The 27,289-nt window shown below is 51.2% G+C and overlaps 2 protein-coding genes across 16 annotated transcripts in view; one reads left to right on the forward strand and one right to left on the reverse strand.

Annotated features, from left to right (window-relative positions):
• The window catches only part of Usp20 (ubiquitin specific peptidase 20), a 32,135-nt gene extending 20,771 nt beyond the window's left edge, over positions 1–11,364 (forward strand). For 2 of the 4 annotated variants that reach the window (XM_027423896.2, XM_035446379.1), the window contains exons 12-26: positions 861–1,308; positions 1,715–1,855; positions 2,145–2,260; positions 2,409–2,581; positions 3,048–3,142; positions 5,052–5,085; positions 5,284–5,329; positions 5,923–6,103; positions 6,187–6,313; positions 6,508–6,677; positions 6,764–6,845; positions 7,238–7,346; positions 8,320–8,422; positions 9,404–9,475; positions 9,883–11,364. In XM_027423896.2, the coding sequence (XP_027279697.1) occupies positions 861–1,308; positions 1,715–1,855; positions 2,145–2,260; positions 2,409–2,581; positions 3,048–3,142; positions 5,052–5,085; positions 5,284–5,329; positions 5,923–6,103; positions 6,187–6,313; positions 6,508–6,677; positions 6,764–6,845; positions 7,238–7,346; positions 8,320–8,422; positions 9,404–9,475; positions 9,883–10,043 (2,058 nt within the window). In that variant the 3' untranslated portion in view covers positions 10,044–11,364. Of the gene's footprint in view, positions 1–860; positions 1,309–1,714; positions 1,856–2,144; positions 2,261–2,408; positions 2,582–3,047; positions 3,143–5,051; positions 5,086–5,283; positions 5,330–5,922; positions 6,104–6,186; positions 6,314–6,507; positions 6,678–6,763; positions 6,846–7,237; positions 7,347–8,319; positions 8,423–9,403; positions 9,476–9,882 lie in introns of those variants that run through there. The other 2 variants (XR_003486855.2, XM_035446380.1) reach the window with 2 other exon arrangements.
• A 4,792-nt stretch (positions 11,365–16,156) lies between these two features.
• Positions 16,157–27,289, reverse strand: part of Fnbp1 (formin binding protein 1) — a 131,373-nt gene continuing 120,240 nt past the window's right edge. For 6 of the 12 annotated variants that reach the window (XM_027423890.2, XM_035446211.1, XM_027423887.2 and 3 more), the window contains 4 exons: positions 26,443–26,575; positions 25,802–25,923; positions 25,426–25,565; positions 19,554–23,070 (listed from right to left, as the gene is read on the reverse strand). In XM_027423890.2, coding sequence (XP_027279691.1) covers positions 22,892–23,070; positions 25,426–25,565; positions 25,802–25,923; positions 26,443–26,575 — 574 coding nt within the window. In that variant the 3' untranslated portion in view covers positions 19,554–22,891. Of the gene's footprint in view, positions 18,869–19,553; positions 23,071–25,425; positions 25,566–25,801; positions 25,924–26,442; positions 26,576–27,289 lie in introns of those variants that run through there. The other 6 variants (XM_035446212.1, XM_035446214.1, XM_027423893.2 and 3 more) reach the window with 2 other exon arrangements.

Consider the following 27,289-nt stretch of genomic DNA (forward strand, 5'->3'; position numbering starts at 1 on the left):
CAGTTGTCTCTGGATACCTATGAGCCTACTTCCCCTCATTGGCTCAGGAGTAGCTCAGGGGTTGTCAGACCGCTGCTGGACTTGGAGCCCATGTCTTCCAATGCCCTCAGCTCTTGAGGTCACCTGCCATCACTGCCTCAGTAGGGTGGCTCTGCCAGCAGGCCACCTCCCAGCTTCCTGAAGGGCTGGATTAGGTACTGGGTCCTAAAAATTATACCATCCTTCCTTCTGGGGGAAGTGACTTGATTTGTGTCCTGCCCATGTGAGCCAGGAAAGTGGAGGAACTCTGCTTCCAGGACCTCTCCTCCTTCCCCTGTGTCCCACACATGGTAGCATCATGTGGGGAAGCAGGAAGATGCAGCGGTGAGAAGGGATCAGCTTGGCTGCCTGGTTTGTTGGGCTGCACTATTCAGTGCAGTATTCTTGACAGGTCTGACTCGCAGTGTTCTATACTTTCACACTTCCCCGGTCCCTGACACCCTGCTGACCTCTGCTCAGGGAGCAAGGAGACTTCAGTGGCTGGATGTGGCTGCTCATCTCTCTTCCCACACTGTGCAGAAGCAGAGTCCAAGTTGGTTCTGTGGTTCACACCCAGGTCCCCTGGCTCTTTGTATGTTGTGTGACCTGGAAAGAGTCTTGTATTCTCTTTGAGCCTTGGTTGGGAGGGGGGCAGCACAGAACTATGGAGGAGACTGCCACGGCGGCGGGGGTGGGGGATGGGGCCAGAATAAGCCACTTGTCTGCATGGGTGCCTGCCAGGCCCTGCTGGAGGCAGCTGGCAGCCTTGTTGACAGAAACAGCAGTGCCCATGGTGGCTCTTCTGTCCCTGGAAAGCCCTGGTGACATGGCCCTGGTTGCAGGACACACAGGAGTTCCTACGCTGCCTGATGGACCAGCTTCATGAGGAGCTCAAGGAGCCCATGGTAGCCGCTGTGACAACACTCACTGATGCTCGGGACTCAGACTCCAGTGACACAGATGAGAGGCGTGATGGCGACCGGAGCCCATCAGAGGACGAGTTTCTGTCCTGTGACTCAAGTAGTGACAGGGGGGAGGGTGATGGGCAGGGGCGTGGTGGAGGCAGCTCAAAGGCAGAGATGGAGCTGCTGATCCCAGATGAGGCGGGCCGAGCCATATCTGAGAAGGAGCGAATGAAGGACCGCAAGTTCTCCTGGGGCCAGCAGCGTACCAACTCAGAGCAAGTGGATGAGGATGCTGATGTGGACACAGCCATGGCGTCCCTTGACAACCAACCCAGCGAGGCTCAGCCACCATCACCGAGGTCCACCAGCCCCTGCCGGACCCCAGGTATCAGTCAGCCCCAGGTATCAGTCACTGGTTGGGCCACTGGGAAGTCATAGCCTGTGAGTCCTGTATCTGTTGCCTGCCTAGCACTAGCATGCAGCAACTGTGGGGTGGGGGAGACTCTGCCCCTGAACCCTCCTCACAGGCTGGGAACAGCCTCAGTGCCAGATTCCCTGGGCTTTCAGAGCCACAGCCCTGCCTAGTCTTGAGCCTCACTTGGAAACACAAGGGATAGCTCTGTCCCAGTGTGTTTGATGGGGTTGGGGATGGACATAGAGGAAGGTATGGGGAGTCAGGCATCATTCTTGGGAGGAGATGCTGGAAGGTTCTCTTGCTCTGGCCCTAGAGCTGGCATGGAGGGCACTGGCTTGGCCACCCTGGCCCAGTACTTCCTCCTTGCTGTCCCCAGAGCCAGACAACGAAGCCCACATACGCAGCTCCTCTCGCCCCTGCAGCCCTGTCCACCACCATGAGGGCCATTCCAAGCTGTCCAGCAGCCCTCCTCGTGCAAGTCCTATGAGGATGGGGCCATCGTACGTGCTCAAGAAAGGTTCGGGGGCAGTGATGAGCTCAGCTGGGGATGTCATGTGGCCAGTGTGGGGCATTTACAACCTTGGTCCAGGCTACGTGCTCACTTGAGTCTTTAAACTTGTAGCAGTCTTGGGATGTGAGAGGGAGCCCCATTTTATAAACAGTGCTGCTATGGTGCCAAGGGGTAACGTATAGAACCAGTCATGTGATCCACAGTGAGGCTACGCAGTGTGGCTGAGGAAGCCTCTTATCTGTGCCTGTGCCTGCCATGCAGGGGAGGCTGGCCTAGTCCTGTGCTTTGTTTCCAGCCCAGGCGCCGAGTACTGGTGGCCGGAGGCGGAAGGAGCAGAGCTACCGCAGTGTCATCTCAGACGTCTTCAATGGCTCTGTCCTTAGCCTGGTGCAGTGTCTCACCTGTGACCGGGTGGGTGTCCAGGGGAGACTGGCATTGTTTACCACCTGGGGCAGGGTGGACTCTCCTTAGCATTCCTACCCCAGGAACAGGCTGTCTGCTTCACCTGCTAGGTGTGCACCTAGCAGAGGTGTGCACCAGGCTGGTCTTTACCCCATAGGTGTCTACCACAGTGGAAACATTCCAGGACCTGTCATTGCCTATCCCTGGCAAGGAAGACCTAGCCAAACTCCACTCTGCCATCTACCAGAATGTACCAGCCAAGCCAGGTGCCTGTGGGGACAGTTACTCCTCCCAGGGCTGGCTGGCCTTCATCGTGGAATACATCCGACGGTATGCCCATCCTCCTGCTTCTTGGAGCTTCCAGCCTGGCCTGACCTTCCCGGGTCTATCAGCAATGCAGGAACAAGCATTCATGGGGCCAGGGAGAGTCCATGGATCAGGAGAGCTGGAGGCCAAAGATGCATGAGTTAATTGGGTCAGGGTCTTGGTCATTTTGGGGTAGCCTTGACTACATGTTCCTTGATGGTGGAGGATAAGTGACAACACAGAGAGTGGCCAAGCAGCAGGTAGAAGTGAGGCAGCATCTGGGTCCAGGTGTGACCTGAAGAGTCACAGGCAACTTCCTTAGTCCCTGAGGAGTCTAGGGGACCCCTGCATAGCTATGAACATAAAATGTCCAACCCCAGGCCTCTAGTTTCCAGCTGTATCAAGCTTCCAGTCAGGCCCAAACAGAACCTTAGCCATACCCCCATACCCAGCCCCTACAGCACCTATCACTTCTTTCTTGTCTATCTAGGTTCGTGGTATCCTGTACCCCCAGCTGGTTTTGGGGGCCTGTTGTCACACTGGAAGACTGCCTGGCTGCTTTCTTTGCTGCTGATGAGCTAAAGGGTGAGTGACCTGGCTGCCAGAACAGGATCTTCAGGGATCCATCATGGCTGTGCCTCAGCTAGCCTGCAGCCTAGACTAATGGGCCCATGCCCACTGTACTTCACAAACTGACCCTGTTGGATTCCACTGCCAGCCTACGAGAGGTGCACACCTGTGATCCCAGCACTCCAGGGGTGGAGGCAAGAGATAGGGTTTAGGATCATCCTGAGCTACATAGTGAGTTCAAGACAAGCCTGAGCTACATGAGACTGTTGGAAACAAACAAATGAGACAGATGTTCATCTGCTACCTGCTAGGGCAGGCTTGGACACCTGTCCTCCCAAACTGTTGCCTGTGGTTCTTGGTTGTTGACATGTTATTATTTTCTACCAGCTTGGTGAGTGGAAGGGATATTCCACTTTAGCTTTTTTTCCGAGACAGGGTTTCTCTGTGTAATATAATAGCCCTGTTCTAGAACTCACTTTGTAGACCAGGCTGGCCTTTAACTCACAGAAATCTGCCTTCCTCTGCCTCCTGAGTGCTGGGATCAAAGGCATAAGCCACCACCACCTGGCTGACTTCATGATTTAAAAAAAAATTATTTTTGCTTTCTTTTCCAATTGTAAAATACAAATAACATCAATTTTGCTACCATAACTGTTTGTATTCGGTTTTGACTTCAGATACACAGTTCAGTAGTGTTGTGTATATTAACATCACTATGCAACTACCATCACTTCCATTTCCAGAATATTTTCATCTTGCAAAACTAAAACTGTATCCATTAGATGGCTCCTGTTCCCCCTTCTCCAGTTCCTGATAGCCACCATTCTACTTTGTTGTATGCCACCCCACAATGTCCTTTTTTGTTGTACTGGGGATTGAATTCTAAGCCTTGAGTTTGCTGGGCTTGTGCTTGACCACTGAGCCACACCTGGCCATTCTACTTTCCCAGCAGTCGAACCTGTTCACCCTCACAGCAACCTGGCTCAGAATTTTCTCATTTTTATCTGTCTATGGACCACAGCCTCTGTGACTCCATCTGTGGACTTGGGCTGTGAATACCACAGCATCCGTGGGCATCCGTGAACACTGAGGTGATCCTTTAACAGATGTCTGTGTAGTAGTAATAGTCTCAGGAGTAGTCTTGCTACGTCTGTGGGAATGACAGTTTACACCCCAACCCTGGAAGAGTTCCACGCCATTCAGGTTTCCTGCAATGTGCTTGCCAGCTCATTGCAGGTTTTTTTTCTGAATGGTTGCAAGCTTACTGGGCATGCGGTGGTGCCACTGTGGTTTTGAACTGTATCTTTTAATGATCAATGATACTGAGCACATTAAAAATATTTGCACGGGCTAGGCAGTGGTGGTGCACACCTTTAATCCCAACACTCGGGAGGCAGAGGCAGGTGGATCTCTGTGAGTTCAAGACCAGCCTGGTCTACAAGAGCTAGTTCCAGGACAGTCTCCAAAACCACAGAGAAACCCTGTCTCGAAACCCCCTCCCCCCCAAAATACATTTTTTTATTGCACATGTGGAAGTCAGAGGACAACTTGAGGGAGTTGGCGCTCTGCTTTCACCATGTAAGTATCAGGGATGAACTCGGCCATCAAGCTCTGCTTGAGCCATCAGATTCCTTTTGTTAGCAATGTGATATGGGGAACTCTGCACGGTGAAGGCTTGGGTCCACACCTGTCTGCCTCCAGTGTTGTCTCCTCCATTTTTTACTTGTTTTCAGTACCACCCATAAGAGGGTTTCTGTGCTTCTAGGGGTCAGTAAACCTTTTTTTTTTTTTTTCCTTTCTGGTTCTACCTCTGGAATCCTGACACTTCCTGCCAGTTTGTTCCCTTAAACTTAACTTCGTATTTGCCTTTTCGGTCCCCATTTCCTGTCCCTGCTGACCTCTGGCCTTTGTTCCTCCGCACTAGGTGACAACATGTACAGCTGTGAGCGGTGCAAGAAGTAAGTTGTCCCTGGGGCCTGCCCCCAGCTCCCTGTTCCCAGAGTCCTCCCACTTGTACTTTTCCCCAGGGGTTCCCTCAGATAGCTCTGTGCTAACCTCCAAGATGACAAGGGTCTGGAGGGGACTGTACCCTGGTCCCTCTCCTGACCCCCTTCCCCCCAGGACACTGACCATGGCTCTTATGCCCTCCTCTGTAGGCTTCGGAATGGGGTGAAGTACTGTAAAGTCCTATGTCTGCCTGAGGTGAGTGGGCCATCTTGGCCTTGTTGGTCTGGGGTAGATAGTGTGTAAGTGGCCTGTGAGGCCATGTGAAGACTGATCTATCCCTACACAAGCACAGAAGAACCATGAAACCCCCAGGGAGTGCTGACAGAGGGTCCCATGTAGCAAGTGTCCTCTGAACTTCAGTTTACTCTTCTCTTGGGGGCTTGTGAGGTCCCCAGGTGAGTAGTATCGCTATGGTTGGCTCAGTCTTCTGTAGCTGGAGTAGAGGCAAGGCTCAGGCTGTGGGCTGGATGGTGTCCTGGGGAGGCTCCTCAGAGTCCCCAAACCAGAATCAGAATTCTTGGAAAGTAAACATGGCAAGCTGGGGCAGAGTCAGCTTCCTAAGGGACCGGCCTAGCTTGCTATCAGCCCATTTGGTAGCCACACCATAGGCCACCAGTCCTCGTGAGGGAAAGTGGGGTTATTGACTCCACATGGAGGTCTCTGACATGTGTGATTGATTCTAAGCAAATCCAACAGGCCTAGGCCTGTGTGAGAGACCTATCTGTGAGCTCCCCTGTCACCCCCTCCCTAGATGGCCAGGGTGACTGGCACCTGCCCTCTCCCCTCAGATTCTGTGTGTCCACCTTAAACGCTTCCGGCATGAGGTAATGTACTCCTTCAAAGTCAGCAGCCATGTCTCCTTTCCCCTCGAGGGACTTGACCTACGCCCATTTCTGGCCAAGGAGTGCACATCTCAGGTCACCACCTATGACCTTCTTTCTGTCATTTGTCACCATGGCACAGCAGGCAGTGAGTATGTCCCACACTCCATCCAGGCCTCTCCTACACTGCCTGTCCCCTGTGATCTCTATAACCTGTTGCTTGTCTACCAGGTGGGCACTATATTGCCTATTGCCAGAATGTGATCAATGGGCAGTGGTATGAATTCGATGACCAGTATGTCACTGAGGTCCATGAGACAGTGGTGCAGAATGTGGAAGCCTACGTGCTCTTCTACAGGTGGGTGTGCTGGAGAACCACTTAGTGGGTCTGTATCTGCAGTTTTTGTAGGCTAGCTTCCCTTCGAGAGGGTCAGGCCACACCCCAGCTAAGGGGTGGCTCTGCATACACCAGGCCATGGGATGGCTTGGTGTCCATGACTACCTGGGCCCAGGTCTATTGGCTCATACTGCATCCCCTCCCCTCCATCCCAGGAAGAGCAGTGAGGAGGCCATGCGTGAGCGGCAGCAGGTGGTGTCCCTGGCTGCCATGCGAGAGCCCAGCCTGCTCCGGTTCTACGTGTCCCGAGAATGGCTAAACAAGTTCAACACCTTTGCAGAACCAGGGCCCATCACCAACCACACCTTCCTGTGCTCACATGGAGGTGAACAGTCTGTCCCCTGGAGAGGTGTTGTGGTGGGGGTGGCTGGGCCCAAGCCCCAGGTCTCCCTTCCTGTGCCTCCTTCACAGGTATCCCACCCAACAAATACCACTACATCGATGACCTGGTGGTCATCCTGCCGCAGAGCGTCTGGGAGCACCTGTATGGCAGGTAAGAGCTGGGAGCCGGTGGCGTAGGACAGATCCTACTGCTCCTGTTCCCTGGGGAGCACAGCACAAACCCAGGCCCCTGTAGAGCTGACTATGTGGGGTCTGCCCCAGGAAGGAGGGGCCCTCCTGCCCACTTCCAGTGGGTGTTGGGAAACAGTTTTTGATCCTGGAAGGAAGGCTTCAAGGCCAGGGACACTGTCTCCTGCTGCAGCCTCACTGCACTCAGGCCACACAGCTCCTGGTGGCCTGAGAGGAAGCAGAGCTCTAGGCACCTTTTGCAGAAAAGCAGGCACAGGCCAGCCTTTTAATGCTCAGAGTGCCCTAGAAATGGCTGAGGGGGCAGTGGGGGCACCTCCCCTGCTTGATGCTGGCTCTCTCTCTCTTCCTGAGCAGATTTGGGGGCGGCCCTGCTGTGAACCATCTGTATGTGTGCTCCATCTGCCAGGTGGAGATTGAGGCGCTGGCCAAGCGCAGGAGGGTGGAGATTGACACTTTCATCAAGGTACATTTGGGGACCAAAGCCATGTGCAGTCAGGCTGAGGAGGAGGTGCTCTGCCGAGTCGTAGAGGGTAGGGAATGAAGAGAAGAGCCTCTGCCAACAGAGGTGTGGGCTTGGGTGAAATGCCAGCATGCTCTACTTGCACCCGGCTGAGGGTCTCTTTACTGTGGTTGCCATCCTGTGCCCCACAGGAACACTACTGTCCCTGGGGAATGAAGCACTCCTCGCTGAGGACTGCTGGGCTCTGCACCTTCATGTGGAAGGTGCCTGAGACTCACAGAAAGTGTGAGGACTGTGGTGCCCACCTGGCAAGGGGCTGCCGAACAGGGTCTGCTGTGGGTGGGGCCGCCCCCTCCTCATGCTGCTTACAGTAGGACACAGGATGAGACCTCAAGCATTTAAAATAATGGGTAGAAGTATTTAAGGCCTCTGCCTTGTGGCCACAAAGAAGTGCAGTGTGGGCCTGTAGGTGTGGCTTAGCATGCGTGATGCCCTGGGCATCATCTCCGGCACTAGCATTAGAGCTGTTAGAACAGTGACGCATGTGAGCTGATGTTATGTCTAGTAAGTGGAGCAAATAGCACCTTTTGTGTATTAGTCCTTGAGAAAGTGCAAAAGCCATTATCTGCTGTGACCTGCTTGGTCAGTGTGGGAGTTGGCCTTTCTTTTTAAGATTTAGTTTATGTGTTTGAATGTTTTCCCTGCATATATATGTATGTGCACCATGTGCTGCCTGGTGCCCTCAGAGGTTAGAGAAGAGTGTTGGAATTGGAATTATGGGCAGTTGAGAGCTGCCATGTGGGTGCTGGGAGTTGAACCTGGGTCCTTTGCAAGAGCAGTAAGTGTTCTTGAGCATGTCAAGGAGTCGTTGATTTTCTGCCTGGGGCATCCAGTGTTTGAGAGGCTCAGGGGCTGGGGTGGGACTTTGGGAAGTCATGAGGAACAGGGGACAGATTGACCGCCCGCCTCCCTCCAGCTGAACAAGGCGTTCCAAGCTGAGGAGTCCCCCGGAGTCATCTACTGCATCAGCATGCACTGGTTCCGAGAGTGGGAGGCTTTCGTCAAGGGGAAGGACAGCGGTGAGTGGTGCGGGCACTCTGGGGTAGGGCCTGCCTGGTAGGCCCTTGGTGCTCTGTTGCCAAGATGCATAGAACATGTATTCCTCCAGGCCTGGCTGGCACTGCTGCTCTCGCTGCCACTATGGCAGAGCGTTGTTCCTACCCTGCATCCTCTGTCCACTCTTGCTGACCCCCGGGCAGCTGCCCCTTCCTCCTGCAAGCCCATGTCCTTCCTTTGTAGACCTTTAGGGAGGCTGGGGTACTTGTTTGACCCCTTGGGTTTGCAGAAATGAAGACAGCCCTGTAATAAGTGAGCTATCAGGATTCCTCAAAGTCACCAGCAAAGAATGGCAGACCTGGAGCTGGGCCATCTTCACAGCCATACTCAGGCTCTCAGGACAGGGTCTTGGGTGCCTGGCAGATTGGCAGAGTCCATGAGTGTCACATGCTAGGCATTTGCCTGCTTTTCAGAGCATGAACAGTCAGTACTGGAGAGGGTGTTGGATCACTTTCCCCAGACCCATCCTTTGCTGGCTAAAGTAGTCAGGTATCTGTGGTTGGGAACAGAGCCCTGGGGGTCTGTCCATGGCCTGGCTTCTGGCCTTGGCTTCCTCCAGCTCCTTCCTCCAAAGAGCTGGGCAGGTCTCTCCAGCTGCCCAAACCTCTGCCCCGTGTAAACAGTTCTCATTTCCCATAGTTGCTGAGGGTTAAATGAGATGGTAGTGGACTAGGAAAGGGCACTAGTTAGTGGCAGCTGCCACTGACACCCATCACTAAAACACTGGTCTAAAACAATCCCATGCCCCCTAGTTATATCCTCTTCTGGGTCCAGAGTACTGAGAGGCTGGCTTGAAATCAAGAGGAAGGCATTGGTCTGCCAAGTGTCCTCTGTTAGCCTTGGCTCTGACCTGAGGCCAGGTTGGCCTCTGTGGGCTCTGGGTAATTAGCCTTGATGAAGGATAGCGCCGTCTGGAACCCTGAACCCAGCCCTTTCTATTGCAGAGCCTCCTGGGCCCATTGACAACAGCAGGATCGCTCAGGTCAAAGGCAGTGGCCAGATCCAGCTAAAGCAGGGTGAGTCCCCCAGCGCCCACTTTGTACCTTCAGGCCTGTCCTTCCAGGAAGTTTTGCCACCTGTCTCAAAGTCCTGTTATCCAAGTCCAGGCCTAGAGGCCATGTAGAGGGTTCCAGGTGCTTGGCCTGTGTGTAGGTTGTCCAGGCCCTCACCACACCCTGCCTCTTCTACCTCCTGGTAAGCCTGGTTGACTCTTATGTCATCTAACCCTGGGAAACAAGCAGTAACAGCCTGAGACATGTCCTTTGGGGCTCTTAGAAGAAAGGCATTTCTACATGCAGCAGCTTTCTGGGCGGGGGGTAGGGGGGGCACACCTGTGGTTACTTCTCCCTCCCTCTCTTCTGGGGCATCATCCCTGTCCTCATCCCCAGGGGTCCCCACTAAGCGTGCTTCTCCTGTTCCACAGGGGCTGACTATGGGCAGATTTCTGAAGAGACCTGGACCTATCTGAACAGCCTATATGGGGGTGGCCCTGAGATTGCCATCCGGCAGAGTGTGGCCCAGGCCCCAGACCCAGAGAGCTTGCATGGAGAGCAAAAAATTGAGGCTGAGACCCGGGCTGTGTGATTTGGGCCAGTGGCTGTGGCTGGCCCTACTCCCTCTCCAGACAACCCTGCATCCCTCTGAAGGCTGTGTCCTGCTGAGTGCCCACTGTCCCTGAAGGCTGGTATTTGCCATCCCCCAGAGGGTGTGTCTGTGCCCTGCAGCTGAGCTGCTGTGTGCCTGGTGCAGAGGCTAAGTGCGGCTGGTCCGTCGGCCATGAGAGATGCTGTGCTGGGAAATATATTCTCTCAGACTTCTGAGGCCTCTGACTGTCATCACCGTGTCCCCAAACTTGCCCTCTTGCTAGCTCGGGTGCAGCTTTTCTCCAGGAGCCCCATGCTGCTCCTCAGCCAATGCTGGTCCCTGGGATGGGGGGCTAGGAGTGGCTGCCACCTTTTGAGTATTTTCTGTTGTGTACTTGGCCCAACACCTTAGGGACTCACAAAGGTAGATTTCCATGCCCTGGGTCACAATGGATGTGAGGGGCTCTGCATGCCGGCCAGCGGCCCTTCGTGTCATTTGGTTACCAGAGTCTCCTGGGAAGTCCAGGCTGCCCTGTTTGCTGTTGACTGTAGATTCAGGATTCTTTGGTTGGAATGGAGAAAGAGTAAGTTTTGCTTGTAGAGGACCTACCACCTTGTCTTGTTGGAGTGGCTCCTGAGCCCCTGAGTGGGTGGGATAAACAGATACCTCATACACTAGTGCTCTGTTAGTTGCTTGCACAACTTCCTGTGTGGCCTAGAGTAACCCTGATTCTCCCTTCCAGCACCTCCCCCAGCCTTGGTGTCTAGGGCCACCTCTGGGGAAGATGTGATCTGTGGCCACTCACACAGGCACTTTGTCCAGAGGGTCCTCCAAGGCCACTGCAGAGGTACTGGGACCCATTGAGCCTAGAGAGGCTGTCCTGTTTCTGAGGTCCTTGAGAAATCTGGACAGGACATCTAGGGTAAGATCTTCAAAGCCAAGTCTGGGGTGGTAAGGGATCCTGGTACCAAGTGACCTCCAGAGGACAGTGGCCTCCAGTCTCTGCAGAAGTGGGTGCCAGGCCTGGGCATTTGGCATCCCCTAGACCTACTTCTTCCCATTGGGGTGGCACATGGACCCATAGACAGCTGCTGCTGGGACTTGCCCTGTTGGTTGCCATCTTTTGAAGTCTCTGCTGTAGAGCCCTTGGCTCATTGCACTACTGTGATGCAGTCTGGTTTGTGTTCAGAATGTCACAATAAATATGCATTCCTCCCCTGCCCCTAGCTTGTACTGTGGCGTCTGTCTCCAGTGGTGATTAACAAAAGCCAGAGGCCCTGTGGAAGCTTTGGGGAGGAGGCTGGAACAATTGAAGTACCAACTGTGTCTTTCCTTTCCTGGAACCCGCCAAACCACAGGGGGCCCCAGCGGGGATGTGTTTAGTGGCCAGCATATTCCATGTGTTATCATCCCTGCTTACCTCAGCAGTAGCCTGCAAAGTAGCTACAGAGCCATTGAACCTTACCCTCAGGACCATAGGTGTGGCACTGGGCATCATCCCTACAACTCTGGTCCCATTTATTTTTGCTTTCTGGGGGAGAGTCTGAGAGTATGTATTTCTTTAAAACCATAGAGCTAGGGACTTGGGGTGTATCTCAGTGGTTAAGCATGTTATGGGGCCCAGATTTAATCAGTCCCACACAGGAGAGCAGACTGGCCACTGACACCCCATCTTACCTGAAGGCTCAGGACCAGGAGTAGTGATGGACAACTCTAGTCCAGAGTTTGGAAGTCAGAGGCAGGAGGATCAGGAGTTCAAAGCCATGCTCAGCTATGTAATAAATTGGAGGTTAACATGTGTTACAGGACTCGTGTCTCAAAACAAAATTCCACCAAACAAAAAACACTTGTAGGGCTGGGAATGTACCTCACAGTTGAAAGAGTGTTTTATCTAATATGCATGACAGCCTGGATTGCATTCCTACCACTTAATCCAGGCATGGTGGAACCTTTCGTAGTAGAAGCTGCCTATAACAGGTAGAGGCAGGAGGATCACCCTTGGCCACATCCTGAGTTGCAGGCCAGCCTGGACTACATAAGCCCCTGTACCTTGTCTCATCAAGCCTCTGTTTATGAGTTACTGTGTGTGTGGTGTTTCTAGAAATGTTTCAGACATTTGAACACACAGTGCACACGTGGGCGGCTTCCTATGGTGGAGGAGTTCTGTCTGGAGTTATTTCAGGGGCTTGGCAACATTCATTTCTTATACTGCAGGAAGATAAGCTAGAAATAGACCCAATTTACCTCAAAACACTTTGGTAGTTTCCATTGAAATAAACACCTAGCTCTGAAGAGGCTCCAGTGAACCTAGACCTGGCAGGCAATGTACCCTAGCTGAGCTACACAGGAAGTCGCCAGGGGCTGGTGAGGTGGGGCCAACTAATGGCTGATTCTTTGAGGAAGAGCCCAGGCAGGACAGTGCCTCTGTGGGAATGGGTAGCCATCCCTGCAGAGTAGGTGGCTGGCACCTGGGGGCACGTGCAGGTCCTCAGTGGTTCTGCCCACAAAGTTGCATGGGTTGTATCAACAAGGATGTACTTTCGACCCCTGTTCTGTTTTAAATCAGGGCAAACACAAACTACCCTGAGTCTTGCACTGCCTAATTTTGAACCAGAAATCAGAATTTTAGCATCAGGCTTCCTGTCTCCACAACCTTGCTTGATGGAGCAGGCAATGGGCACAGATGCACCGATATCTGCAGGGAGCCTGAAAAAGACCAGTCAACCTTGAATAAGTGTTCCAGGACCACTGTGGCCCTCACAGGGGAGAGCGGATGAGGGGTGGAGGTTCCCGCAGGGCTCACAGCACCATTACATCTTCACAGACTCTCCAGTACCGTCCCTTTTTTGGGGCATTGTGTCCAGCAAGGCACTGCAGGGCTGGAAATCTCCTCCTGCCCTCCCAGTTCTCAGGACAAAGGCACAGGTAAGCCTTTGTTTATATTATCTTCTTGTAGCCCTGAGATGTCCCCAGTTGATGTCACTAAAAACCTACTGGACAGAGCCAGAAGTGTTTCAGTCAGGGCCTAATGGGTGCTTGATGCAACTCAAGACACGAGGGGGCTGCAGGGTGCTGGTTGGCTACCAGCCCATATTTGAACACTAGAGGAAAGAACTACAGGGACTAGGGAGGGGAGGTCTCATCCTGAGTGATGGCAGAGCCAGAAGAGTCGACCCCCTCCAGCTTAGCCTGCCTTAAGTGTTAGCTGAAACAGGGCTCGGCTATGTAGCTCAGGCTGGCCTGGAACTCCTGAGTGCTGAGGTTACAGCTATGTTCCACCATGCCCAGCTGCCATATTCACTGTCCAGCCACCTCCTGCTTTCCCAGGATCCATGGGCTCACCTTTGATACCAGCAAGTTTTTTTTTTAATCTTTTTTTTTTTAATAAAGATTTTATTTATTATGTCTTCTGCCTGCATGCCAGCAGAGGGCACCAGATTTCATTCAAGGTGGCTGTGAGCCACCATGTGGTTGCTGGAATTGAACTCAGGACCTCTGGAAGAACAGTCAGTGCTCTTAACCGATGAGCCATCTCTCCACCCCGCACGTTGGTTTTTTTTTTTTTTGGTTTTTTTTGAGACAGGGTTTCTCTGTGGCTTTTTTTTTTTTTATTTCACAAAATATTTATTGACTTGGCACTTGACCATCCCATGTGTGTATCTCTGTGGCTTTTGGAGGCTGTCCTGGAACTAGCTCTTGTAGACCAGGCTGGTCTCGAACTCACAGAGATCCGCCTGCCTCTGCCTCCCGAATGCTGGGATTAAAGGTGTGTGCCACCAACGCCTGGCCTTGCACGTTGTTTTTTAATTCACTTATTTTGAGGGTGGTGGGGTCAGGATGCCACTGTGTACATGTGAAGGTCAGGAGATAACCTTCCAGAGTCAGTTCTCATCCTCTACCATGTGGGAACCCAGGGAGAGAACCCAGGTCCAGGTCACCTGGCACAGCAGCAAGGGCTTCCACCCTGCTGCCTTCATCTGCCTAGCCAGCCGACTGCCAGCAGCAGCAGTTAACAGTGTGGCTTGGGGGGCTGCCCTGCCCTGAGGCTCTCACAATCCTAGAATTTTACTGTAAGCAAGCATGAGGCTCTGATATTGGAGGTAGTGAGGGATGCTCCCCATCCCCACCCTCGGGCTCTTATGCTTCAACCATAGTTTCAGATTAAGTCCCGTTCTGCCTTCTTCCACTAGGGGTCGCCACTTCCCTAACAAGGCGCCTGAGGCCTGGGTGCGGCCAGGGCAAGCTGGATGCTGGGGTGTCTGGGCCAGCTAGTATTTCCAGAATACTGGAGACACCCAACCCAAGGGTGTGTGGCTGTCCTGAATCTGTGAATTAGGAACTTCTCTGCAACCCCAGTACCAGGGTTCTGAGGAGCCACGGAGATGCCAGGCTCTGGTCCACAAACTCCTTCCTGAGGGAACAACCAAGTACTCAAAGAACATTCTGGAAATAGCGTTCCAAAACAACCTTTTGCTAGCACCCGTCACCTGGATCCCCCCAACACACTGTCTGTATGGAGAGTGACCAGCCTTGAGCTGGTTCTCCTGTGTCCACTTCCTGAGTGCTAGGATTTCAGGTGTGTACCCCCAAATCCAGCTACCACTTCTTGTTTAGAAGTTTGGTCCCAATGTTAGCCTCCTAGTACTAGTTCCCAGAAAGGTAGCAGCTTTCTTGGAAGCCACTTCCATCCACTGTGGGTGAGACTTCTGTGTCTCCCTCTCACTGATGACCCCTGGGGGAGTGTGCTGATATGGTGTTAGCAGGACCACTCTGCCCATACTTGGTATAGCTGCTAATACCTCTCAATGTGGACAACTGTTTCTCTGAAAAGTAGATACCCTTAGGGAATGAAGGTGTGTTTACACCTTCCCTGAGAAGACAGGGTGAAGTGTTCCAAGCCAGCTGTGGAAGCATGGCCTCCAACGATAAAGCCAGTGAGTACCAGGCATGTGGCACCCGTCCCTTTTGAAGTAGAGTCTCACTATATAGTTCTGGCTGGCCTCAAACTCACTATGTAGACCAGGCTGGCCCAGAACTCATGGGGATCCTCTTGGTCTTTCTGCCTTCCCATAGTTGAGATTGAGGGTGTGTGCCACCACACTGGGCCTGCAGGTAGTCCTTTAGAGCCATTTAGGGCTGTTGACTTGACCTGTAGCAGTTCAAGCCTAGCTACTTGGAGAGCAGTAGATCATTAGTGGGCCACGGACATGTCCTCACACTGCTCACACTCCCACACACGGCGTCCCTGAGGTCAGAGGTCAACCGGCTAGAGGAAGGGGAGCAAGAAAGTCCTCAGCCAGGCAGTGGTGGCACACACCTTTAATCCCAGCACTCGGGAGGCAGAGGCAGGCCGATCTTTGTGACTTCGAGGCCAGCCTGGTCTATAGAATGAGTTCCAGGACAGCCAGGGCTACACAGAGAAACCCTGTCTTGAAAAACAAAAAGAAAATCCTCACTTGCTAAGGAGTCAATCCCAATCAATGCACCCCCAACACACACACATTAGATAGAATGTGTCACTGTGATGTGACAGCCTTTCTTAGGACTGTGAGTGACATAGTTAAGTAGGTCCCTAGCCTGTCCCTGAGTAGACATGATTCCTCAAGTTTATATGACAGAGAAGAACAGAGGTCAGCTATCAGCCCTGGGAGCTTCTGTGACTACAGTCCTGCTTCCTGGTGTGTGTGTGTGTGTGTGTGTGTGTGTGTGTGTGTGTGTGTTCAAGCTTGTGGGGGTGCTCACAGCTTATATGTATAGGAGACCAGATCAACAGCATTGGGTGTTAGCCTTTATCACTCTCTATCTTAATTTGATAGAGGCAGGCAGGTCCCTGTGTAACCTTGGCTGGTCTGGAACTCAATATTTAAGACCAGGGTTAATGGCATGCGCCTCTGTAATTTTTGATGAAAGGTCTCATAGATTAACTGTCCAGTTGTTGGCTGGGACTCACCTGCCCCGCCCCATGCTGAGTTGCTGCTCTGACTGCTGGGCCCAGCTATTTATGTGGGTGCTGGGAATTGAACTCAGGTCCTCATGCCTGCTTAGCAGGCATTTTACCCACTCAGCCATCTCCTCAGCCCCAGAGTCATCTCTTCATGAAACCAGAGAACAGGTGACTGTACGCCAGAAGTTATATTTTATTTAACATTGAAAGGACTAACATTTAATTACAAGGTTGAGAGTAGCCTTCTAATGAAAGCACTTTGTTTGGTTTTAATTCCACCTCCAGAGACACAGGCTAGTCCAAGACCTGACTTCCCAGCAGTGCCATGCCCTCAAGGCTAAGAATTAGTGCAGCTCACTGGCATGAATACATGAACACACATACACACACATACACACACACACACACACACACACAGAGACACACAAGCGCGCGTTTTAAAAGGTGCTCCATGTCATGTTAAAAGAGAGCTTGGGACCATTATTGGAGACATTCTGAATGTTATACATATAGGACACAAAATCAAAAAAACCCATCAGGCTGCAGTTTCTGAAAAATTATTGACAGGAACACAACTTGTTTGACTGTGTGAGCATTCTGCTGTCACCAGAAGGCATTAGAAGCCCCCTGTGCAATATTTGGGCTGATCCCACTGGCTGAGCCACTCAGCCGAGAGGGAGGAGCTATTACAGCTTCATATCCTGCATAGGAAAAAAAAAAAAAAAACGGATAAATGTCAAGTTCCTTTTATTTTCGTCTCTAAGTCATTTGCAGGGCAGGTTCTTTTACAGTGAGTCATTCTTATAACAGCACACTAGCAGCTAGGGATGACAGGCAGTGGGATCCTGGGGAAGAGGGAGTGTAGAGCTCCCTGGGAAAACCTGTACCCTCCCCCCACAACCGGTAAGATTCCACAGGATTCCCACAGCAGAATGTGCATCTCAGAGAATGGGCTGGAAGACGCTTGGCCGCCATCTTTTCTGGATGTAGGTAGTACAGTCAGTTAGAAGTGAAGAGAAACAGGCAGAGGCTTTAACAGTCTTGGATTGGCAGCTTATCCATTTTACCTTTGTGGCAAGAGTCTTTCTTGACCCTAGAGATGGGAGACACGTTCTCCATCCATTACTGAGATCTGCAAAAACCACTTAGCTTCCTCATGGAGGGAACAGCGGTCAGCCCAACTTGGTGAAAATCCAAGGTTCTGGGGATAGATGCCTGGTGACCTGCTGCAGTGGGGCTGCAGGGACCCCAGTCTGATTAACTGTGTTGAAGTTGAGGCCCTGACAGTCACACTTAGATACCAGGCTTCCATTTTGTTCACTAAGCCTTCCTCATGTGACTAAGGGCACACCTGCTACAGGGAACAGAAACTGTGGTTTGTGGAACAGCTTTATGGGGGCCCTAGAGGGAAGTGTGCAGGACTCTGGGCTTGGCCTTGCTTGGGAGGAAGAGGAGTAGAGAAAGCCAGAAAGCTAATCCTTGCTTGCTCTTGAAACCCAAAGGCAGGCCCTTGTCGGTACTTCCCACCCTGGTACCCACCCTCTGCTATGAAGTTGGCAGTGCTGTTCTGCAGGGTGGTGTGCCAGCCCCAGTTTGTGGAGAATGTCTGGATTTCCACAAACTCTGGACAAAGCTCAGGCCAGACCCTGAGGACCTGCCCTTTCTGTGTCCCCATCTCTGCGGTCTTTGTAAGACTCCCATGTCTTTGATACTCTGACATGATGTCAAGCTACCAGCTACCCAGAGGAAGATGCCAAGTTTCTCAAGCTCGCGCTAACAGAGTGCCCTTCACAGGGGCTCGCAGCCAAGTCTTGAGTGCTTCTGTACCAGGGAGGGAGAAGCTGTGCGGCTCTAAGGTGCGAATGACCATCTTGGTTCTCAAGCAAAAATCCATCATTCGAGGAGGAAAACAGCTTCAAAAGCAAACTCCATCCATTCTACAGGGCTTCCAGGATTAAATGCAGAAATGGTGGCTGCAGAGCCACCAGAGGGATCACAAGAGGCACAAGGTCTTTGGTGAGGAACATAGTAGAGTCCTCAAATGCTACTTATGGGACTCAGCAGGTCCACCTTACAGTAATGAGCTAGTGGGTGTGAGGCCGTCCGTCACAGGGTGCCATGAACAGGTGGACAGTGCTCACAGGCAAGATAACAGGGCTGGCCCACAAGCTGGAGTTGGGACTTCAATGTTAACTTCCTGGGCCATGTAGACGGGTTAGAACCAGAGTGGGGGTGGGTGGGGATGGATACCTCAGTCCCACCATAGACCCACTGGGATGGAGTATGGGAGGTGTCAGTGCTGAGATGTTGGAGGGTGGGTGACCAGGAGGGGCTGAGGCAGCAACCTCTGGAAAGAAGGACATATCTGCTGATGTCCCAAGAGACACAGGGAGACAGGTGGGTGCTCAGTCCACCCAATGCATGACTGGCCCTCCTTGTCTGGATTCTGGTGGTCACCCAGGAAACCAGTGGCGACGGCTGACAAAAAGGCACGGTGTGAAATGTGCAAGGCCTGGCCAGGCGATCTGCAGGTGGACTGGGAGCCCAGGAGTAGGGACACATGGGGACACATGGGCACAAGTCCAGATGTCTTTGTGGCCTGTGTGGATGGGGACTGGAGTGTGGCGGACACCCCCTGTGTGGGGCTGAGGAAGAGAAATGCCCCCGCCAATACAATGAGTAGAGGGAATGGCAGAGTCATGGGAGCATGCTATGACGAGAAAGGGAAGTGGGGCATGGGGACCCAGCTTGCAGATGAGCTGGAGGATGCCCAGCCAGCCTGGGTGGTGCTGGAGGCCTGTGGGGACAAGAGGGCTGGACGATGGTGGCTCCTGGGGAGGCTCACAGGGGAACTCTGGCCATGTGCACTGCCTTTAGGAACCTATAACACAAAAAGAAAAAAGAGAAGCCCCGGGTTAGAGAAAGCCGCAGGTGAGAGGCAGGCAGTTTGGCACTGGCAAACTGCCTGCCTTGTGGGGAGGGGCAGGGATTTGAGTAATTGGTTACCAGAGTGTCTCTACCATGGAGAGCTTTCGAGGCTTTAATCTTTTGTTTTGAGGCAGGCTCTCATGTAGCCTACGGTGACCTCAGATTCTCTATATAGCTGAAGATGTCCTTGAACTCATGTCCTTCTGTTTCTACTTCCTACACTCTGGCAAGACTCTTAATTCCCATCTTTAGCTGGCCCCATCTCTGGACCAAAAGATCAATTTGTCCAGGATGGTGTGAGGAAGCTGAAGGGCAAATTCTCTCTCCCATTGCAACTGTCGGTCTCTCTGCAGTCAGGATGGACTGCTTTGGCAAGAGGGGAGCCTAAGGCTGCCTGCCATGCTTCGTTGTGCAGCGAAAGCTCTCCATCGCCAGAGGCGAGAGAAGACCCAAGAAAAGCAGATGCTCCAAGCCCCGAGAACAGGAGGGGTAAGAACAGGGAGGCAGAATTATTTGGAAAAAAAAAAAAAAAAGCATTTGGCTGGAAAATTCCTCAGTACCAGAGATGAAGGAGTTATATATTTATTACAGAGAAAAATATTCTGGAAAAAGAGAAAAATCACTTAAAATACACAGCACTGAGAAAAATAATATTTATTAGCTAGGCAGATACGAGGGCACAACTGGAGAATGACAGGCAGAGATTCTTTTCTTTTAGGTAAGAATAGAAAGAAAACAATCATGACAGCTGTATTTGAGCAACTTACTCAGAGCCCAGGGAGGGTACAATAAACTCAAGTGCGCAGCAGCCAGCCGGGGGACCTAGCTACAGTGCAAGAGTCCAGGGGCCTCCCCAGTAGTTATAAAAACAAAAAGTGGTTAGGCAGAAGAATAACAAATAAAACAGGTAAAAGATTAAAACAACACTGTTCGAAGAATTTGTTTAGTTTTCAAATTGCAATATATACAAATATACCCTGCAGGGCAGGATTACAGACACGTTCAACAGAAAGTGATGTAAAAATCGACATTGCCCCAAGAGGCTCAGAGTAGTCTAGTATTTTGGCAATGTTTAAGTATGTCACAGATACCACACACACAGAAAGTGCCCTGGCATTATTTTATAAAAATTCAAAAGGTGCAGCTGGGCAATGGTGGCACACACCTTTAATCCCAGAGGCAGAGGCAGGCAGATCTCTGAGTTTGAAGCCAGCCTGGTCTATAGAGCAAGTTCCAGGATAGTCAGGGCTAAACAGAGACCCTATCTGGAACCCACCCCCCAAAAAATCCAAGAGCTGCTTTGAGTTCCTGGGAGTCAGGGAGCAGCAACTGGGCCCTAGACCTCCAACTGGGGTTGGAGGCAGGAAGGCAGAGAGGCTAGGTAGGAGAGGCTAGGTGGGATGGCAATCCCCCTCCCCCCAGGCTGGGGGAAGTTCTCAGGTGGCTGCTAATTTCAACTATACCTTCCTGATAATAGGAAAAAGGTACAGACAGTTTAGCTCTCCCTCTCTTATTTATTTTGTTGTTTTGAGATAGGGTCTCACTATGTAGCCCTGGCTGTCTGGAACTCACTCTAGAGACCAGGCTGGCCTCGAACTCACAGATATCCACCTGCCTCTGGCTCCCAAGTGCTGGGGTTACAGGTGTGTGCCACCACTGCCCTGCTTTCTAGTTTCTTACATTGAGTTCTGTGTGTTTTGTGTGGGTGTGCACATGTGCCATGGGGCAGGAAAGTCAGAGGTCAACTTTTGGAAGTTGGTCCTTTCCTTCAATCACATGAGTCCTAGGGATAGCACTCACATTCGTCAGGCCTGGGGACAAATTCCTGTATCTGCTGAGCCATCTTCCCTTAACCACACCTCCAATCTCCCTTTTTTAACAGCAAGCTATCAGAAGGAATTTTTATTATCCACCATTTAAGAGATGGAACTACAGTGTCATTCAGGGTAGTCAGTGTTGGTCTGGTTCTTCTATTAGGATGCTAAGGTTCAATTAAGTAATACACTTAAGACTGTGACCACAAATGCATGTCCAAACTGATGCTTCCCCCACCCCAACTTGCACAAACCTGAGGGAAACCCCTCCATTTCACCCAGGAGGCTGATCACCTGAAGGGGCCCCAGAATGACAGAAAAGTTACTCAAACAAAATACAAATTACAAAATTAATGTGCATTGAAAACAGGTGGACTGGGTCAGCTTCCTATTTCTGAGACTGTACTAGACTGTGAGGTATGGCTGCTGGGGCCTTGGGGAGGCCATGGGGCCTTCTTTGTGCCACCTTTGTAACTGCCAAGAACCAGTCACTACTTCAAAATATTATCTTTATCTCAGCAAGCACAAGCTGAGGCAAGGGCCCAGAGGGTAACGCTAGCCTGGGTTACATAGCAAAACACTGACTCAAAAAAAAAAAAAAAAAAAGTCTTTAAGAGCTAGGCTGTCCTTATGTAAAGCTTGCTCAATGACACTTCACAGGCCCTTGTGAAATTATTGCCAGAATCTTGAAACTTCTTCAGGTTCCTGAGTCCAGATATATGTATGGCTGTCACTTTTAGAACCATTGCAGGGACTGGGCTACAGCTTAGTGGTAGCGAGCCTGCCAGCATGCACACAGCCCAACCTCATCCCCAACCACATTAAAAAAAAACAAACAAACAAAACAGCTTATAAGAATGAGCCCCTAATATAGAGGCGAAGAGCTATTTTCCTGCTTAAAAATAAGATGTAAATAATTTCCAAAATCAAATAGAAAGGAGCAGATGTGAGCTGGGTGATGGTGGCGCACACCTTTAACCCCAGCACTCGGGAGGCAGAGGCAGGCGGATTTCTGTGAGTTCGAGGACAGCCTGGTCTCCAGAGTAAGTGCCAGGATAGGCTCCAAAGCTACACAGAGAAACCCCGCCTCGAAAAAAACAAAACAAAACAAAAAAAGGATTAGACGTGGACAGATGGGGTCATGATGGACACAACTGAGTTCTGAACCGACTTTGCATCTGACCAGTGTCACTCTCTCCCCTCCAATATCAGCACTGACTTAAAGATGCAAATTCCCACATGGTCCAGATTCCTTTAAAACATGGAGACCATTTATTTTATTCTGGCTGTAGTTAGCCAGATCAAATGTGCCAGGAACCCCAAAATGATGTCTAGTAAATTCAAATGTTGGCTCTTACAGGTGCCAGAGATTAAAAAAAGAAAGTCTTTTCCTTGAAAAGGGATAAGCGGGGGCCACTGCGTGCAGTGGTCAGTGCACCAGGTTCTGCTCACAGCAAACCTTCTGACAGGAATAGAACTGAGTTTAGAAAAACCACACCCTCAGGGGTGTTGCACACCTAGCTGCTCCACAAATCCGCCTCAACAGCTTGAAGACACCCTACCATTGGCCTAGGTCCATCAGGTGGGGCTAGAAAACCGTAATGTCAAGAAGCACACCTTTCTGGACATCTCCTGGTTGTTGGGGACATTCAGACAGTAAATAACACAGGGGACCTGAACAGCAATTGTAAATGCACTCATGGGCACCAAGAAAATATTATAGTCTTTACTTGAGGGCTGGGAGATGTTACTCGGTTGCATTGATGAAGTAACAAATGTAACTTTTATTTATTTGTTTTTAACTGAGTCTTACTCTGTAGCCCAGGCTAGCCTGAAACTCGGTGGGATGCTCCAGACTCAGCCTTCTGAGTGCCAGAATTATAGGCATGAACCACCACCATACAGTTTAAAAATCTACATATTTGTTGGAAGGAATAGAAACACTGATCAGATTTCAAACAGTTAACACAGTTGTAAGCAGGCCAGTGGCAGCTTTGCACATAGCCAAGCTGGACAAGCAAACTCAGGCACGAGATGCCCCCAGTTTCCCAAGTGTCTGTATCACTTGCTCTCTGCTGGCCTCTTGAAGGCCTATAACAGCCAAAGTGGTGGGGAGAGACAACTCCAATGCTTTTAAAGGTTTTTGCTTTGTTTTAAGTGGATTAAATATAAGTCTTAGCACCTTTGGCGTTTTTGTCTAAATAGACTTCGACGTAGGAAGTAGGGACATAGCCCTCCTCGTCTTCATTTCTGCGGATACGAGTCCACCCATCACCCTTGTCCTCCTCAATGACGCTCAGCATTTCTCCTTCTACCACGGAAATGGTGCCTTCATTCTGACCTGAAGAAGGAAAGTGAGGTGTGAGGTCTCTCAGGCGGTGCTGGGAGGATATACTGTGAGGTGAGGGAGGGCACTCGCAATGACATTATTTCGAGGTGATATCAGGGCAGAGTGTCCTCCGGGGTCCTCTGCACCGCCCAGCGGTTTCCTTCCTCATGTGTATCTCTAGGTTCCTTCTCCTGTCTGTGGTGGACTCTTCCTTAGATCCCCTGAGGAACCCCTACCCCCCCACACACCTCCCCACAGGCCTTGGTGAATCTCTGCTCCTCTTGGCCACTCCTCTCAGGGTTTCTCCTGGGGCAGGGTGGGGTGGGGTGGGGTCCACCCTCAGCTTCCACAGCACCTTCTAGCAGGGCCCTCATCTCTTTCCCCTTCTGGTATTTTCTGATGTCAAGGTTCTACTTTTCCTACCTGCTCTAGAGCTGTCCCCACTTGGTGTCCTTAGCCCCTGGAAATATAGCTCAGGAGATCTGAGTTCACTGGGACACTCCTACTGTTCTTTCTTCAGGGCATTTCCGAGGACCCAAAGATGAGCCATTGGGCTAGCCTTGGCTTTCCTCCTCTCTGCTCAGCTCTGTCAGTCACAATATAGCTGTCTTTTCTCCTTAGTCAAGGCCCCGAGACAGTTCTCTCTCTTCATAGATGTATTTTATGTACAGTGGTGTTTTGCCATGAATGTTGGGTCCACTGGAACTGGAATTACAGACAGTTGTGAGCTGCCATGTGGGTGTTAGGAACTGAACTTGGGTCCTCTGGAAGAGCAGTCAGTGCTCTTAACTGCTGAGCAATCTCTCCAGCTTTTTTTTTCTTTTTCTTTTTGGTGGCAGTTCCCTAAGGTCATTTAAAAGTCAACCACACCTCTAGGCCAGCTTTGGGAGTGTGTGATGGTTAGTTTTGTCAGCTTGACCCAACCTAAAGCCACTTGGGAAGAGGTCAGTGAGGAACTGTAGAGCAGAATAGACTGTGGGCCTGTCTATGGGAGGTTGTTGTTTTGTTTTGTTTTGTTTCCTCAAGACAAGGTTTCTCTGTGTAGCCCTGGATGACCCAGAACTCACTCTGTAGACCAGGCTGGGCTTGAACTTACAGAGATTCACCTGCCTCTGCTTCCCAAGTGCTGGGATTAAAGGTATTTGTCACCTCCACCCACCTATGGGAGTCTGTCTTAACCACCATAACTGACGTGGCACCTGAAATATCGATTCTGTGTAAGGGTAGAAGCTGGCATAGCATGTGCCTTCATCTCTGGGCTGTGGGCATGAGCAGCTGTGTCAAGTTTCTGTCTTGGATCCCTGCATTGAGGACTGGGACCTGGAACTGTGAGCTACCGTAAACCCTGTCTCCTCTGAGCTGCTGACTGTCAGGGTATCTCATTACAGCCACAGAATGAAATGGGGGTTGGGGTGGGGGACCAAACAGTTTAGGGAACTGTCAGCAGGGTCACTGTGTGTATCTGTGTTGGAGGCAAGGTGACATCCCCTGGTACAGAATGCTGTAGGATCTGTCAAATCACTCATCCTAGAGCTTCCCATTTCCCTGAGCCCTGACTGCTTCTCTCATAGCACCTTCTGTAACTCTCTGGGCAGCATCACGTCCAGGCACACAGGATAGAGGCATGGCGATGACAGTCCACCCTAATTATTGGCTGATCCCACATAGGGAACAATGGCGTGCCTGTTAACAGCTTAAACACCATCAGCAGCTCCTCTGTGTGGGTCAAGGAAAAGCTAACACTTCTTTTTCTCACCCAGGTACTCTACTTTCGTTCTATGTGTGTGTGTGTTTGTGAAAAAGAGAGATTGTATGAGCATGTGTGTGTACAAAAGTGTTAATGTGTGTATAAGTGTGTGTGAAATTGTGAGTGTATGATGTGTGTAGATTGTGTGTGTATGAGATTGTGTGTATGTGAGTGTATGTTTTGTGTGTGTGAGTGTATAGTGTATGGCAAGTAGGGGTTGATGTCAAGTTGATTATTGATTATTTTTCCATCTTATTTATTTATTTAAAAAATTCTTTTACTGGGGCTGGAGAGATGGCTCAGCAGTTAAGAGCACTGGCTGTTCTTGCAGAGGACTGAGATTCAGTTCCCAGCACCCACATGTTGGCTCACAACCATCTGTAACTCCAGTTGCAGAGGTTCTGATGCTCTCTTCTGGCCTCCACAGGCACCAGACACTAACATGGTTCACAGACACAAATGTAGGCAAAACACCCACTCACATAAAATCAAAAAATAATTTTTTCTAAGATTTTAATATGAGAGAGAGAGAGAGAGAGGGAGAGAGAGAGAGAGAGAGAGAGAGAGAGAGTCACCCAGCTGGTTTAGGAAGGCAGGGGATCTCCCATGGGCAGCAGTACCTTCAAATGTATAGAGGGCCTTGCAGGTCCCAATGGCAGGAAGCGGCTCCTCCTCATCAAATTCGTCATCGAAATCCGTGGCCAGCGCCTTGAGCTCGCTCTCCTGGCTTTGCTCTTCTGTGTAACTACCATCTGGGCTGCTCAAGAGAGGAAGACACACAGCAACTATAGCGACCAACCTGGAGATGTGGGGCTGTCCCCACCACCGTGGAGTGATGCCACCTCAGATCACCAGCCCAGACTGGATGTGTGGGAAGAATCAGAGGTGATGGAAATAGACACTCTTGCCTTATGTTCAGGAGAGAGTCCAGAATTTAGAAGTAATTACAAAGCTAGATGAACCCTTTGCTGAGGCAGGGCCTCACAGGTACTGTACCTCTCCCGGTCTTGGGCGCAATTAGTGACTGTCTGGTGTGTCTGACCGTCATACATTCCGCTCTGCCGGCGTGCCTGATCACTCCGTGCTGGGAGTCTGCCTTCCACCTCAGCCAGCCAGGCCTAGAAGCAAAATCCACAGAAGACTTGGGCCTGGGCTAGCCTAGGCTCAATCATGAACTGTCAGGCCTTAACTCGGGGCGGGACAGTCACTACCGGATGAAGGCTTGGTTGATGTCTCTCAGACCCCATATTGGCAGGCTATACACGCGGGCTCATTGGAAACCACTTCCTTCTCCTGCAAAGCTGGGGAAGGGGTAGGGAGGCCCTTGTTTACCAAATTTATCAGTCATCCCCACATGGTGGAAAGCAGGCCCCACTGGGCCACACTCTTGGGCATCCATGTAATCACAGATAAATTACTCTATACTTCCTTCTGACTCAATCCCATGGCTCTGAGGTCACCCTGGAAAACCCCACGGCCCGAGGCCTGTCAATAGGGTGGTTTTCCTCCCATGGTCACACCTACCACTGAAAACGTGGGGGTGGGGGTGGGGGGGGGTGGGAGCCGGGTGTCCCCAGGGGCCTGCCCAGAGGCAGGCTTCCCCTTCCTGCTCCTCCCTTAGCACCTGTTCTCCACACCTCAAACTTCTGTGTCTCCAGCCGCAGTTTCTCTATGTTCTGGGTGGCTTCAGCAAGTTTGTGGTCCAAGCTGGCCGGGTCTCCCATCTGAGGGTTCTTGAGGTACACATCTTTCATTTTGGTGATGGCGTCCCTGATAAAGAACAGGAACAACATGGAGACTGAGGTCTGAGTAACATCCATTACCCTGTTGGCTTGGTGACACACACCGGCGATCCCAGCATCAGGAGGCCAAGGCAGGAGGAGCTCAATTTGGAGGCTAGCCTGGGCTACCTAATGAGATCACCCCTTCTCTTCATGGTCTCCTCTGGTTAATTACTCAAGCTGGAGCACATGCAGGTCACACTGGGTGCCTTCATCTATCCCTTTGAGGCAAGTCCCAGAGATCCTGTGGACTGCCCACGTTGGATCTTGGGTTAGAGACATTTGTGGGATGTACAACATGTTTTGTTGGGTGCTGGAATCTGAACTTTTGTTCTCTGATTACACAGCTAGGGCTTATAAGTGTGGAGCCATCGTTCCAGCCACTCCCCCTTGTTTCTGAGTCAGGGTCTCTCACCAGTTGGCCAGTGATGGGGTGACAGACCTATAGCACTGTGCCTGGCTTTTACGCAGGCAGTGGGGATCAGAACTCGGTTCTTCATGCTTGCGCAGGATCCCACTGATCTACCCCCCCAGCCCTAATTTTACTGAAGTCCTTAAGGAGCTATAGTTTTGTGTCTGTAGGTCCTTTGTTGAACAGCATGATTTTCTCTTTTAGGTTTTCAAGGCAGGGTCTCTCTGTGTAGCCCTGGCTGTTTTGGAACTTGCTCTGTAGACCAGGCTGGCCTTGCACTCAGAGATCTAA

The sequence above is a fragment of the Cricetulus griseus genome, chromosome 6 (assembly GCF_003668045.3).
Source record: "Cricetulus griseus strain 17A/GY chromosome 6, alternate assembly CriGri-PICRH-1.0, whole genome shotgun sequence".
In the NCBI taxonomy this organism is placed as follows: Eukaryota; Metazoa; Chordata; class Mammalia; order Rodentia; family Cricetidae; genus Cricetulus; species Cricetulus griseus.